Here is a 16,510-nt window from a genome sequence, read left to right on the forward strand (position 1 = left end):
GGATGTACCACCAACACCACCACCTGCGTCACCAAGCATCTCAACCATGTCACACGGCAGCGTTCAGCTCTCCATCTCACAAACATTTGAGAGAAAGCGTAAATTCCCACCTAGCCACCCTCGATCCCTGGCCCTGAATGCCAGCATTTCTAAACTACTGGCCTATGAAATGCTGTCATTTAGGCTGGTGGACACACACAGCTTCAAACAGCTCATGTCACTTGCTGTCCCACAGTATGTTGTTCCCAGCCGCCAATACTTCTCCAAGAGAGCCGTGCCTTCCCTGCACAAACAAGTGTCTGATAAAATCAAGTGTGCACTGCGCAACGCCATCTGTGGCAAGGTCCACCTAACCACAGATACGTGGACTAGTAAGCACGGCCAGGGACGCTATATCTCCCTAACTGCACACTGGGTAAATGTAGTGGCGGCTGGGCCCCAGGCGGAGAGCTGTTTGGCGCACGTCCTTCCGCCGCCAAGGATCGCAGGGCAACATTCTTTGCCTCCTGTCTCCTCCTCCTCCTACTCAGCTTCCTCCTCCTCTTCTTCCACCTGCTCATCCAGTCAGCCACACACCTTCACCACCAACTTCAGCACAGCACGGGGTAAACGTCAGCAGGCCATTCTGAAACTCATATGTTTGGGGGACAGGCCCCACACCGCACAGGAGTTGTGGCGGGGTATAGAACAACAGACCGACGAGTGGTTGCTGCCGGTGAGCCTCAAGCCCGGCCTGGTGGTGTGCGATAATGGGCGAAATCTCGTTGCAGCTCTGGGACTAGCCGGTTTGACGCACATCCCTTGCCTGGCGCATGTGCTGAATTTGGTGGTGCAGAAGTTCATTCGCAACTACCCCGACATGTCAGAGCTGCTGCATAAAGTGCGGGCCGTCTGTTCGCGCTTCCGGCGGATCCCGAACCCGAACATTTACGGGAAGTTCGGCCGAACTTCTCGAACCCGAACATCCAGGTGTTCGCTCAACTCTACTGATGAACAATAATCTGTGTGATTCTCGGCCTGTGTAAAGGGCCCTTTACAGTCAATGTCATAAAGAACTGTCTTTAGAGTAAAATATGAACATAGAGTCCTGGAAATGATGATATGGACCCAACAGAGCCCTTATCTTCAACATATTTAAGTCTGTGTGGGATTACACAACGAAACAGAAGGATTGGAGCAAGTCTACGACAGAAGATCTGTGGTTAGTTCTCCAATGAACATCCTTCCTGCTGAGTTCCTTCAAAAACTGCGTGCAAGTTTACCTAGAAGAATTTATGCTGTTTTGAAGGTGTAGAGTGTTCACACCAAATACTGATTTGATTTAGATTCATCTTCTGTTCCTTCACTTAGAATTTTGTTAATTGCAAAAAAAATAAACTATTAATACTTGTACTCTTAAAAGCATTCTTACTTTGCAGCATTTTTCCAACCTCGCCCAAAACATTTGTACAGTACTGTGTATTAGCCGCCAGACTGGATTCAGACCAGACTTGTACTCACCATCATATTAAAGACTTTACCTTTCCATTGTATTCTACACTACAAGAGTGCATATTGGAAGTGTAGACGCACAACGATATATGGATATATTATACATAGTTGCCATGTGCTGGTATGTGAAATGGTATTGTAATACCCCAGAGTGGTATTACCATTCCTACACCCTGCTGCTGTCTCTAATGGCTAATCATAACATCATCTGTGCATTATTTCCAGGTCCTCCTACATTGTGCATTCATAATCTTTCTATGTAACTGTTTTGTATGTGAAATGTGTCTGTTCACCAGTAGGTGGCAGCGTGTATGGCAGAGAAATCTTTAGACAGAATGAAACTTAACATTCCACTCTCCCCCTTTTGGGAAGAAGTGGGATAATCCCATTTCCTACCAAGGGAGGGTCAGCAGGAAGTGTCGAAGCAGTCTAAGCCAGGGAAGCATCAGATGCAGACGTACCATGATGTAGCAGCTAGGGGAGGACCCCTTGCTGTAGCAGGAGTCCCTCCAGAGGGAAGCAGCTAATAGAGCACCATGACTCCTTGCAGATTTACATACAGAGTGTCACGAGGGGGTCAACAGCCAAAGGCACCCCACTTGAGAGATACCAGAACAGTCCTAAAGTCCAGCTGCCAGAATAGAGCCGAGTTGAGCACAGCAGAGAGAGAAAACAGAATACTCAAGTTTGTCTCCCAGTTTATGCCAAAACCTGCTGGAACCAAGAGAGAGCCTGAATATTGTCTGGATGTAAGTTGATGCAAGTAAAACTGTTGAACTTTATAAAAGTTTGGACTCTACTTTTTCTCCACCTCCACCATTACTCTTACCCTTTATTGCTTTGGAGCCAGGCCCTGGGGAGTGACGGTATCCAGGTAGGAGCACCGCGACACACACAGAGACTGTTAAGGCCGCACCACACCACTTGGCATTCCGATAAACCTGGGACAGGATCGACCCGTTTCAGTATGAGCATAAGTTATCTGAATGAAAATGAAGCTGAAAATGGAGATACATGTGCTATGAAATGATCCATTAGCCTATGTAAAATATGTTTGTTGTGCAATGGAATATTAGAGATATCAGTACTTAATATGGAGCATTTTATGGAACTTTTTCATCTGATATAACCAGCATTCCTTAGGCTGAATTCACACTTCAGTTATTTGGTCAGTTATTTCAGTGAACTAAAATCAGTAGTGAAGCCTACTCTGAGATAAGGTATAACGGGAAGATCTGCAGCTGTTGTGTGCTTTTGCCCCACACCTGGTTTTGGCTCACAATAACTGATGGAAATAACTGACCAAATAACTGAAGTGTGAATGTGCCCTTATACTGATTAGATTCCTATTTTTGTTTATTAGGAATGCCTGTGTTTTAAGGACACTTGAGAGGTCTGTGCTCTGATATCTGCATTTTGGCAGACTTGAGATGTTTGTATATTGATGAATTTTAGATGCTAAATGCTATATCCTGGTGCCTCTGTATTACAGGTATGGGATCTATGTCCTCTTATCTGTATTTAGAGGAGGAATTGTACACCTTGATAGTTTTGTAGGAGATGGGACACAGTACTAGAAAGGACTGGCAGGCGTATATCCTTCTATTCTTATGTCAGATTGTAGAGTATTTAGAAATGACAGTTATAAATGCTGTGCAACTATGTGTCACTGTTTTCACACCACAAAAATACACACACCCTTCTAACAGGCTCGTGCACATACTCCTAACAAGAGCTACTTGATTTTCATGTGGCAATGTGTGTGCAGGTCAGGGTGTGGGCCTTTATTTTCTTCTCCCACCCAGAAGCCATGTCCCCACCTTACCAATCTTCATCTCCTCCCTGAAGCGTTTCCACCTCACTCCAAGCGCTTTTGAAACTGGTTCAGCAGGTTGAAAGAAAATGATGAAAAAAATAATAATACAGAGGATCCTCCCCCCACCGTTATTTCACAACTGGTTCTTCTACAGAAGACACTCACACTTCATCAATATATATTCCAGCTTTGGAAGAGCAATCATTCTGGAGACTTACATGAATTTTGGATGTTGACACCTTTACACTTCTGGAGTTCAAATATAACATACAAGTCATTTTACGATTTGATTCCAAAGTCTTATCGCTTCATATTTAAAGAGTGAGATTGATTCATCTTTGGTTATGATCTTGAGTTGGTTCTCCAAATCTGGACATAGACACAATCAAGAAACATTATTATCATCCAAAGATCGTGGGACACCTAACAACAGGATACAGTGGACTTTTCATTTTCAGGAGGATTCTATCTTGAAAGAGGTGCCGGGTCCCATATTTTTTATATTTTTTTTGGATGCTTTTTTATTACGTGCATTTTATTTTTCTATTGGAAAAAATTCCATTTAATTATCCATAATTTTATTACAAACAAAATGCAACTTCAAGAATGACGTGATCCACTATCTCTATACCTTTTGGAAATACAAAATAGACTGGCTTACATATTACTATGTAAAGAAAGTGCAACATTTTTCTGACAATAATAAGTGATTCCGATTAATTTACCAAGAGCCTAATGGACTGTGCGGACATCAGCAAAGAGACACTTATGACAAGAAATACTTAGCATTATTTGATCTAACTGGTTGGTTGTGGAATTTCCAGCTTTGGTGGCCCTTACTGCTGAATATATCTGGGAGATTTCCAGGTAATTCAAGATGCCCAGGGCATTTCTGGTAAGGAAGTCCAGTTTGGGAAGTTGGAAGAGAAAGTGGAGTGAAGTACCTGATGATGACAGAGGAGAGATGTACATTCCAGGTGAATAATCTAGTATTGTCAAATATTTTAATATTATCTTTAGCCTCTGTTATTAAAAGACCGAAGACAGCTACAATGTAACATTTTCTTGATGGATCCCATTGACTTAAAATGGTGTCCAACAGGTTGCCATCAAGTTTTCAGTAAATTTGACTGCAAGACAAATGCTGCAGAATGTACTAGTCTGGCTAATTGAAATGTGGAAACCTCAAAGAACAAGAAAACAGTTGATGTGAACAGAGCTTTGCCTACACAATTACAGAATGCAGATACATATTTGTGACATGGCTGACCATATATTTATAAGTAAATATATATACCGTATATATATATATATATACTGTATAACATAAAGTCCACAAAGTTTTCTTTAATAACCCCCCCCCCCCCCCCCCTTTGTCTAGGTCTGCTCTGGGCATATAATGATCATCTGAGTCAAGTGACAAATCGGGTAAAGCATGTGTAGTATCTTTATTCCCACAACTGCACATTCACTCAAGTAACATACACTTAATAGGAACATACACTAAAGGAGCCTTTAATAATAACACTTAAAGTCAATCTAGACATTAGAGATTCTAATTAGTGTTAGAGGAGAAATGACAGATGGATAGATGGATAGACTGTGGTCATATGCAATACTGACAGTGTGATAATTACATGGAAATACATACTTTCCATAGACATTAAATACTTTGTATAAACATTAAATAATTCTTAGTAGTGACCATTGGGTCATAGTCATCTCAACTATAATTGATCTCGGCTGGAGACGTCATGGAATCACATGAATGGATAGAGTTCATATTCCCTGTTTAGTCCTTTGGGAGACAGGGTTTGTAGAGTGTGGTTCCAGAATGCCTCCCTGTATTTCAGCATCCTGGATCTGTCTCCTCCTCTTCTCGGGGGTAATACCTGTTCAATTATTTGGAATTTCAGTTGTGAGATGTTATGGTGGGCCTGGTCAAAATGATATGGGAGTGGTAGTAGCAAGTTCTGACGACGAATTGTGGACTTGTGTTGGCATATTCTGTCTCTGATTGTTTGTGTGGTTTCACCTATGTACATTAGTCCGCAGGGGCATTTGATGGAATACACTACATAGTCTGTCTCGCAGGTAAAGTAGCCTTGAATTTTGTACGGTTTGCCTGTGTGTGGATGGGACATGATAGAGCCTTTTTGTACGTTGCTACATTGTACGCAATGCAAACACGGGAAGGTACCAGTTTTTTGAGTTTGAAAAAGTAATTGTCTTGGGTGTAATCTGGATGGGCCTATATCTGCTCTAATAAGGAAATCCTTGATGTTTTTGGGTCGTCGATTGCATGGAAGAATGGGGTTTTTGAATTCCTCAATGTCCGGAAAGGCCTTGCGTAGGAGGGGCCAATGGGATTTAATTATGTTAATCACTTTCTGAGCATTGGGGTGAAATTTGTGTACAAATGCAAGACGTTTGTCATTGGTGATTGTTCTGGTTTTCCCTTTTGTCAGAGTATGTAATGTTTGTGGAGGATAGCCTCTTTCTCTGAAGCGGTTCTTCATCTCTATTTCACGTTCCCTCCTAAGTAAGGGGTCAGTGACTATAGCCTGAACTCTTTTGAGCTGTGAACCAGGTAATGCCTTTTTTGTATTGGGAGGGTGAAAACTAGAGAAATGAAGTAGACTGTTTCTGTCCGTTGGTTTGCGGAAAAGGTCAGTGGATAATTTTCCTAATGGGTCCTTATGTACTCTTGTGTCCAGAAAACTAACGGATGTTAAGTCATAGTGTATGGTAAAACGTAATTTGAGGATAAATATTATTGAGGAATTGGTGAAATTGTGTAAGTGTGTCTATGGGTCCTAACCAAATGCAGAAGATATCGTCTATGTAGCTTTTCCATAGGCGACTGTGTTGTTTAAAAAGTGAATTTTGATATATGAATGACTCTTCTACATCTGTCATGTAGCTATTTGCGTACAGGGGGGGCTACATTAGACCCCATTGCTGTTCCCTGTATGTGCATATAGTACGTGTCCTGAAACAGGAAGAAGTTGTTGTGTAGCACCAAGGTCAATAGATCTATACTAAGTGAGATTACGTCCTTCTCTATATGATTGTTCTGAAGTAATTTTTGTACTGCAGAGATGCCTTTAGAATGTTGGATTAACACGTACAGACTTGTTACGTTCCATGTCACGAGAAGAGTATCAGGGGTTAGTGTTTCTAGGCTGTGTATAATTTGCAAAAAAGCTGTTGTGTCCAATAGAAAGGACTTGGTGTTTCTGATCAATGGTGTAAGCAGTTTTTCAAGGAATATGGCTAAAGGGGATAAGACTGAATCTGTTGAGGCCACTATGGGACGTCCTGGTGGATTGGTCAGATCTTTGTGAATTTTTGGAAGTACGTAGAATACTGGAGTAATGGGATGAGATTTTGTTAAAAAAGTGGCTGTTTTGGTATCAATGATGTTATTGGTATGGTAGTGCTTTACAGTATCCTGTATTTTTTTGGTAATCTGGGAAATCGGATTACTATCCAATGTTTTGTATACTGGGAAGTCTTGGAGTTGGCGTTGAATTTCAGCAATGTACATTGTCCTATCCATCACTACCAAAGCGCCCCCTTTATCTGCAGGTTTAATTATTATTTGTTTTGAGTTCTGTAAGGTACTGAGTGCTTGTCTCTCTACATTATTGATGTTATTTTTATATTTGTACCTCCCTTTTCGGACATCTTGTTTGAATGTCTCAACGTCTTTGTGTATTAATTCGATAAATGTTTCAATGGCAGAATGTGCCTTTGGTGGTGTGAAACTGCTCTTGTTACGTAGTCCTAATTGGGTAATGGAGATTTTTGTAGAAACCTCTTGTGAAGTTTGTTGTGTAATTTTTGAGAAATGCCCTTTTAGACGCACATTTCTAAAAAAGCGTTCCAAGTCCAAGTCCAGCTGAAAAGTGTCCAGATGGTATGAGGGGCAGAAGGATAATCCCTTCTGCAATAGTCCCAGTTCAGCTGGACTTAACAGTTCTGATGAAATGTTGATTACTAGAGAGTGTGTGCTCTTATCTAAGGGTACTACCTGTGATCTGGTAACTCTGGTGGTGTTCGGGTTCACTGTGGTTTCTCCGCCTCTGTTTCCTTGATTGGTGCCTCGGGGTCTCCGAAATCCGCGATTCAGTTGTCTTGCTTGCTCGATGCTAGAAGTAGACATCTGTGAGTCTCGGGATGATGATCTGTCTCTCATGCGTAGTCTTCCTTCCGACCAGTTGTAAACGTTGCTATTTTTATAGTCGTCACAATCCCGTAGGAATTTCTTCCTTTTGATGGTTTCAATTTCCTTTCTGGCTGTCATTAGAGTTGACGAAATTCTGTCTTGAAGCTTTTTGAATTCTTCTGGTGAAGTAATTGCTTGTAATTAGAGTTCAATGGAATGGATCTTTGTTTGTGTATCCGTTATAGCTGTCTGAAGGTATTTGAGAGTGAGTGTCATTAAGTCAAATGAGCACTTATTTAGGATTTGCTCGAATCTTATGCAGTATTCCCTGTTCTCTCTGAAGAAGGTTGGTTGAGTTCTCATTTTCAATCCTCTTGGGATTCGTTGCGTTTTAATGTACTCTGCGAAGGTCACGCTATGAAGTTCGTAACCCTGGAGTCTCCTTGATTCCTTTTCAAGGTCTCTTGTCTGGAGGTCCGCCACTGGGGTTTGGAGGAACTCATTTGACAGAGTTACTTGGGATAACATCGTGGATATCTCTTCCTCAGTGTAGGACAGGGTATTCTCTGTCATGGTGTAGTCTTCAGCAGGAGCCTTCCAAATTGGGAAGAATAACAATATTTGCCAGACTTTGTGGCTACCTGCCTCTTTAGGTGCTGTGGATAGGGTCCCCACCCGTAATATAATAATACAAAAATCACAGCAGGAGGGTGTTTTTCTTTTCCGTGAGTAAATTTATTTGGAAAAAGATGGCAATATATGCAAACATTTTCGGCCTTATTGGGCCTTCATCAGGCACTAAAAATTATTATTAATTTTGACAACAATCAGTCTATGTATACATGATTTACACTTTACATGTTACATCTGTGATATATTCATTGCAGCAAAAATTGGCCGTCTTATTTCTATACAAAATGATAAACAATAAACAGTACATATCAGTAAATGGATTCATGACAGTTATATTTGTTGAATCGGTTTTAAGGAAAATATCCACATACATTTTGAGAAATTTCCTCAAAATATCTGGAGACAGCTAAATCCTTGGAATGATTGTATTTTCTGATAACACGCTATTTAAAATATTTTTATGTTGCATTAGATCTCTAAAGGTCCAGACCAGAAGGAATAAAACATTTCTAAAGCTACTAAGTAATCTTACCTATGCCGCCAAAGGTGAAGGGTTTAGTGAAGATAGAAAGATGGAGCGCTCCGGCCGCTGGTCATTTTGGACATCTGGTCATTTTGTCTATTTGGTCTTTCCAGATATAAAAAACGTATATTACCCTACGTATTATGCGGAAATGTGTTTCCCTCCACACCTCATTTACTGTTGCAGGGCATACCCTCTTCCATCCCTCTAAAACCTCTGTTGGAGTATTTAGTTCAGGTACCTCTTTTTACATTTATAAAAAACTGATGTAACTTGTTTCCTTGATATATTGCTTCTTATGTATCTGTATGGAGACGCAAAAGTGACGGTTGAGTCCGTCTGTCCAATAATTAGATCAAAGTCGTTTTGGGAGAGTTCAGTAGAGCAATCCCGTAGTTTAGCCTTGAGTAATCTAATGATGCTGTAGTAGGACAGGAAAGAGTAATCTTTCACTCCCATTTTCAAGTTAAATTCCTGGAAGATGTGATATCTTCCTTGTTACGGGTTCCAAAAATCAGATAGGGTTTGAGTACCCTGCCAGCTCAGTGTCTTTCCCGCTACTGGTATGCCTAGATGTTAGATGTCAATGTGTTTGGAGCATTGAAAAGATAGACCAAAGAGTTTTCTGACCGTCTTCCATGTCGCATATGTGTCTTTAAATAACAAACTACGCCTAGCTTTAGGGGGGATATCTGTGAATTTGGTATGTAATAAGTAGAGTTGAGCGGACACCTGGATGTTCAGGTTCGACAAGTTCGGCCGAACTTCGGAAAAAAGTTCGAGTTCGGGACCCGAACTTGACCCCGAACCCCATTGAAGTCAATGGGAACCCAAACTTTTGAACACTAAAATGGCTGTAAAAATGTAATGGAAAGGGCTAGAGGGCTGCAAATGTCGTCAAAATGTGGTTAAGAGCATGGTAAGTGCTCTTCAAACAAATGTGGATAGGGAAATAACTTAAAATAACATATAATACGTAAAAATAAAAAATAATAATCTTGATCTAGGAGGACCAGGTCCATATGGAGTAGGAGGTTGAGGAGGCGGTGGATGTGGCAGTGTAGGTGAAAGTGCCGGTGGAGGAGGAGGAGGTAGCCTACACTGCTTTTTGTTTTAAAATTTATTTAAATTTTTAAAAATTACGGTACACCCCAAAACATTGGGAAATATAACCCTCCAGTCGTGCTAAACACGCGTTCAGACAATACACCGGCTGCAGGCCAGGACCTCCAAGTCGTGAAGGGCAAGCTCAGGCCATGTGCCCAATTTGGAGACCCAGAAGTTGCAGGGGCTGACCCCTGTCAATTAGTTTGTGTAGGCGTGTGCATACTTACTGCCCCACCATGTCGCACGTCCCCGTGATGTTCACGATCCAATTTGATATCTGCTCTATCAACTTTCAATGTTCTTTTATGCGCCTACCATGGTGATTACGGGTGGCGGGGAATCAGGGTTCCAGGCCGGAGAGGGAGTGTGAGAAAAAGAGACTAAATTTAAGGGAGATACATTTATAAAAGATTTTGGGGATTGAGAAGAAATTTGGGAAAAGCTATTGAGGTGCAAATGTGGGACAAATTACAGTAGCCCAAATGTGGGCCAAAAGAGTCAAGCGGAATTGTGGGAAAAGCTATTGAGGCGCAAATGTTGGCCAAAAGAGTATAGCGGAAATGTGGGACAAAGTATTGAAGTGCAAATGTGGTACAACTTGTTTAAGTTTAAGCATTCAATCAAAGGAGGTGGCGCGCATCAATTAAAGAAGCATTTCAGAAATTGTATTCCCTGTCACCTATGCAGAACAGGGGTTTATTCACGTCTAAAATTGTATAATGTCAACCCAAGAATGTAACAGAAAAATTACAGAAATTAATTAACCTGTCTACTTGGTAGAGCAGGGGTCTATGAGACAAAACAATTGTTTATTGTCACCCGAAAATGTAAAATAAAAATTATTTAAATTTATTAAGCTGTCAACTAAGTAGAAGAAGGGTATATTACACCCAAAAATTTATGAATTTGACCATAAAATGTAACTGACAAATGTTTTTTTTTTTTTTTACCGGTCTAATAGGTATAGCAGTGGTACATCACACCAAAAAATTGCTGAATTTCACCAGAAAATGTAACTGCCAATTTTTATTTATAATTTTTTTTACCGGTCTACTAGGTATAGCAGTGGTACTTCACACCAAAAAATTGCTGAATTTTACCAGAAAATGTAACTGACAAATTCTTTTTTTTTGTTAACCGGCCTACTAGGTATAGCAAAAATTGGTTAATTTCACCCGAAAATGTAACTGACAATTATTATTTTTTTAAACGGCCTACTAGGTATAGCAGTGGTACATCGCACCCAAAAATTGGTGAATTTCACCATAAAATGTAACAGACAAATTGTTTTATTGTTTAACCTCTTCAGGACACAGGGCGTACAGGCATGCGCTGATGTCCTGGTACTTAAGAACATACCTGTACGCCCTGTGTATTTCCGATCACCGCCGCGCGGCGGGCGGTGATTGGAAGCCGGTGCCTGCTCAAATCTTTGAGCAGGCACCTCGGCTAAATGCGCGGGGGGGTCCCGTGACCCCCCCATGTCGGCGATCGCCGCAAACCGCAGGTCAATTCAGACCTGCGGTTTGCGGCTTTTACCTATTGCGGTGGCGGCGGGCGGCGGTGCCATCGGGTCCCCATGGGGCTGTAGGGGGGACCCGATGGCATGGAAGGCAGCGTGATGCCTTCATGAGTCATCGCCGCTGCCTTCCTGTGACGTGTCTGTGAGATCCAGCCCCCTGGATCTCACAGGCCGGAAGCTGTATGAGTAATACACACAGTATTACTCATACAGCCAATGCATTCCAATACAGAAGTATTGGAATGCATTGTAAAGGATCAGACCCCCAAAAGTTGAAGTCCCAACCCAAAGTGGGACAAAAAAAAGTGAAAAAAAAAGTTGAAAAAATAAAGTTTTCCCCCCCAAAAATTTAAAGTTTCAAGTAAAAATAAACAAAAACTTAATTTTCCCCAAATGGTAAAAAGATAGGGGGAAAAAAATAGACATATTAGGTATCTCCGTGTGCGTATCGACCGGCTCTATAAACATATCACATGACCTAACCCCTCAGATGAACACCGTAAAAAATAAAAATAAAAACCGTGCTAAATAAACAATTTTTTTGTCACCTTACATCACAAAAAGTACAACAGCAAGCGATCAAAAAGGCGTACGCCCACCAAAATAGTACCAATCTAACCGTCACCTCATCCCTCAAAAAATGAGCCCCTACCTGAGACAATCACCCAAAAAATAAAAAAACTATGGCTCAGAATATGGAGACACTAAAACATAATTTTTTTTTGTTTTAAAAAAGCTGTTATTGTGTAAAACTTAAATAAATAAAAAAAATATATACATATTAGGTATCGCCGTGTCCGTATCGACCGGCTCTATAAAAATATCACATGACCTAACCCCTCAGATGAACACCATAAAAAAACCAAAAAAAAAAAAACTGTGCTAAATAAACCATTTTTTGTCACCTTACATCACAAAAAGTACAACAGCAAGCGATCAAAAAGGCGTACGCCCATCAAAATAGTACCAATCTAACCGAAACCTCATCCCGCAAAAAATGAGCCCCTAACTGAGACAATCTCCTAAAAAATAAAAAATCTATGGCTCAGAATATGGAGACACTAAAACATAATTTCTTTTGTTTTAAAAAAGCTGTTATTGTGTAAAACTTACATAAATAAAAAAGAAGTATACATATTAGGTGTCGCCACATCCGGATAGACCGGCTCTATAAAAATATCACATGACCTAACCCCTCAGATGAACACAGTAAAAAAAATAAAATAAAAAATGCTAAATAAACCATTTTTTGTCACCTTACATCACAAAAAGTGTAATAGAAAGCGATCAAAAAGTCATATGCACACCAAAATAGTGCCTATCAAACCGTCATCTCATCCTGCAAAAATTATACCCTACCCAAGATAATCGCCCAAAAACTGAAGAAACTATGGATCTCAGACTATGGAAACACTAAAACATGATTTTTTTTTTGTTTCAAAAATGAAATCATTGTGTAAAACTTACATAAATAAAAAAAAGTATACATATTAGGTATAGCCGCGTCCGCAATAAGTTACTCTATAAAAATATCACATGACCTAACCCCTCAGATGAACACCGTAAAAAAATTAAAATAAAAACAGTGTAAAAAAAGTTATTTTTTGTCATCTTACATCACAAAAAGTGTAATAACAAGCGATCAAAAAGTCATATGTACCCCAAAATAGTGCCAATAAAACTGTCATCTCATCCTGCAAAAAATGAGACCCTACCTAAGATAATTTCCCAAAAACTGAAAAAACTATGGCTCTCAGACTATGGAGACACTAAAACATGATTTGCTTCAAAAATGAAATCATTGTGTAAAACTTACAAGAATAAAAAAAATCTATACATAATAGGTATTGCCGCGTCCGTGACAACCTGCTCTATAAAAATACCACATGATCTAACCTGTCAGATGAAAGTTGTAAATAACAAAAAAAAAGGTGCCAAAACAGCTATTTCTTGTTACCTTGCCTCAAAAAAAGTGTAATATAGAGCAACCAAAAATCATATGTACCCTAAACTAGTACCAACAAAACTTCCACCCTACCCCATAGTTTCTAAAATGGGGCCATTTTTTTGGAGTTTCTACTCTAGGGGTGCATCAGAAGGGCTTCAAATGGGACATGGTGTCAAAAAAAACAGTCCAGCAAAATCTGCCTTCCAAAAACTATATGGCATTCCTTTCCTTCTGCGCCCTGCCGTGTGCCCGTACAGCAGTTTACAACCACATATGGGGTGTTTCTGTAAACTACAGAATCAGGGCCATAAATATTGAGTTTGGTTTGGCTGTTAACCCTTGCTTTGTAACTGTAAAAAAAAATATTAAAACGAAAAATCTGCCAAAAAAGTGAAATTTTTAAATTGTATCTCTATTTTCCATTAATTCTTGTGGAACACCTAAAGGGTTAACGACGTTTGTAAAATCAGTTTTGAATACCTTGAGGGGTGTAGTTTCTCAGATGGGGTCACTTTTATGGAGTTTCTACTCTAGGGGTGCATCAGGGGGGCTTCAAATGGGACATGGTGTCAAAAAAAACAGTCTAGCAAAATCTGCCTTCCAAAAACTGTATGGCATTGATTTCCTTCTGCGCCTTGCCGAGTGCCCGTACAGCGGTTTACGACCACATATGGGGTGTTTCTGTAAACTACAGAATCAGGGCCATAAATATTGAGTTTTGTTTGGCTGTTAACCCTTGCTTTGTAACTGGAAAAAAAATATTAAAATGGAAAATCTGCCAAAAAAGTGAAATTTTGAAATTGTATCTCTATTTTCCATTATTTCTTGTGGAACAACTAAAGGGTTAACAACGTTTGTAAAATCAGTTTTGAATACCTTGAAGGGTGTAGTTTCTAGAATGTTTTTTTTTTTTTTGGGTGGTTTCTATTATGTAAGCCTCACAAAGTGACTTCAGACCTGTAATGGTCCTTAAAAAGTTGTTTTTTGAAAATTTATGAGAAATTTCAAGATTTACTTCTAAACTTCTAAGCCTTGTAACGTCCCCCAAAAATAAAATGGCATTCAGAATGATCCTAACATGAAGTAGACATATGGGGAATGTAAAGTAATAACTATTTTTGTAGGTATTACTATGTATTATAGAAGTAGAGAAATTGAAACTTGGAAATTTGCTAATTTTTCCAAATTTTGGGCAAATTTGGTATCTTTTTATAAACAAAAATGATTTTTATTTACTCCATTTTACCAGTGTCATGAAGTACAATATGTGACAAAAGAACTATCTCAGAATGGCCTGGATAAGTCAAAGTGTTTTAAAGTTATCACCACTTAAAGTGACACTGGTCAGATTTGCAAAAAAAGGCCTGGTCCTTAAGGTGAAATAAGGCTGTGTCCTTAAGGAGTTAACCTGTCTACTAGCTATAGCAGTGGTACTTCACCAGCAGTGTGAATTTCACCAGAAAATGTTAATGACAATTTTATTTTTTTTGTTAACCGGCCTACTAGGTATAGCAGTGGTACTATAAACCCAAAAATTTGTGAAGTTCACCAAAAAATGTTAATGCCAATTTTTTTTTTAAACGACCTACTAGGTATAGCAGTGGTACTATACACCCAAAAATTGATTAATTTCCCCAGAAAATGTTAATGACAATTTTTTATTATTTTTTTAACCGGCCTACTAGGTATAACAGTTTGTACTATACACCCAAAAATTTGTTCATTTCACCAGAAAATGTTAATGACAATATTTTTTTTTTAACCGGCCTACTAGGTATAGTATGGTACTATACACCCAAAAATTGGTTAATTTCACTAAAAAATGTTAATGACAATTTCTTTTTTTTTTTTACCGGCCTACTAGGTATAGCAGTAATACTATACACCCAAAAATTGGTGAATTTAACCAGAAAATGTTAATGACCATTTTTTTCTTTTTTTAACCGGCCTACTAGGTATAGCAATGGTACTATACAACCAAAAATTGGTGAATTTCACCAGAAAATGTAAATGACAAAGTAGTGAAATGATATAAAATAAAACACGTACAAAAAAAAAATGTATTTATGAGGTGGAGTTCTATATGGAGTAGGAGTTTTAGGAGGCAGTGGACGTAGTGGAGTAGGTGGAAGCGGCGGTGGAGGAGGACGAGACACAGGTTTTTGGTTTTAATTTAATTTTTTTAAATTAAGGTACACTTCAAAAGAGTGTGAAATATCCAAAATACAAACATGAAAAATTGCGCTGCAGTATAACAATGGCTGCTTAGTGACGGTATACATGTCTATTCTGCACAAGGTACGGACAAGTCCTGAGGGATCCATGCCTGGTTGATTTTAATGAACGTGAGCTTGTCCACATTGGCTGTGGACAGGCGGCTGCGCTTGTCTGTGATGACGCCCCCTGCCGTGCTAAACACACGTTCAGATAATACACTGGCTGCAGGGAAGGCCAGCACCTCCAAGGCGTAAAGGGCAAACTCAGGCCATGTGCCCAATTTGGAGACCCAGAAGTTGAAGGGGGCAGACCCGTCATTCAGTACGTGTAGGCGTGTGCACACATACTGCTCCACCATGTTGGTGAAATGCTGCCTCCTGCTAAGACGTTCCATATCAGCTGGTGGTGCTGGTTGTTGTGGCGTGCTGACAAAGCTTTTCCACATTTTGGCCATGCTAACCCTGCCTTCTGAGGTGCTGGCGGTGCCCCAGCTGCGTCGGCGACCTCTTCCTCGTCTTCTGCCTTTGCCTTGTGCTTCCACTCTGCCCCTGCTGTCAGGTGGGAATGCCACCAGCAGCGCGTCTACCAGCGTACGCTTGTACTCGCGCATCTTACGATCACGCTCCAATGAGGGAATTAAGGACGGTACTTTGTCCTTGTAACGGGGATCCAGCAGCGTGGCCACCTAGTAATCAGCACAAGTCAGAATGTGGGCAACTCGGCGGTCGTTGCGGAGACACTGCAGCATGTAATCGCTCATGTGTGCCAGGCTGCCCAGAGGCAACGGAAAGCTGTCCTCTGTGGGAGGTGTATGGACATGAGCTGGTCTGGGTGCCACCCTGCTGTGAACATGGTTCCTCCTCCTCCATCTCCTCCTCCTCATCCTCCACTTCGTCATCCTCCAGAACTGTGCCCTGGCTGGACAATTGTGTACCTTGGGTTTGTGGGTGCAGGAACCTACCCTTGAAGCCACTTGGGAATGACTGGCCGGAAACCCTACGAAATGATCCCTCTTCCTCCTCCTCCTCCTGTGCCACATCCTCTTCCATCATCGCCAGGAGCTTTTTTTCAAGGAGGCATAG

General features: G+C 40.4%; 1 protein-coding gene across 1 annotated transcript in view; it reads left to right on the forward strand.

Annotated features, from left to right (window-relative positions):
• Positions 1 to 3,497: 3,497 nt before the first annotated feature.
• The window catches only part of OVOL1 (ovo like transcriptional repressor 1), a 280,841-nt gene continuing 267,828 nt past the window's right edge, over positions 3,498 to 16,510 (forward strand). Inside the window, exon 1 of the mRNA XM_040410178.1 lies at positions 3,498 to 4,284. Coding sequence (XP_040266112.1) covers positions 4,185 to 4,284 — 100 coding nt within the window. The 5' untranslated portion in view covers positions 3,498 to 4,184. The remainder of the gene's footprint in view (positions 4,285 to 16,510) is intronic.

Source organism: Bufo bufo, chromosome 10 (genome assembly GCF_905171765.1).
Source record: "Bufo bufo chromosome 10, aBufBuf1.1, whole genome shotgun sequence".
Taxonomy (NCBI): domain Eukaryota; kingdom Metazoa; phylum Chordata; class Amphibia; order Anura; family Bufonidae; genus Bufo; species Bufo bufo.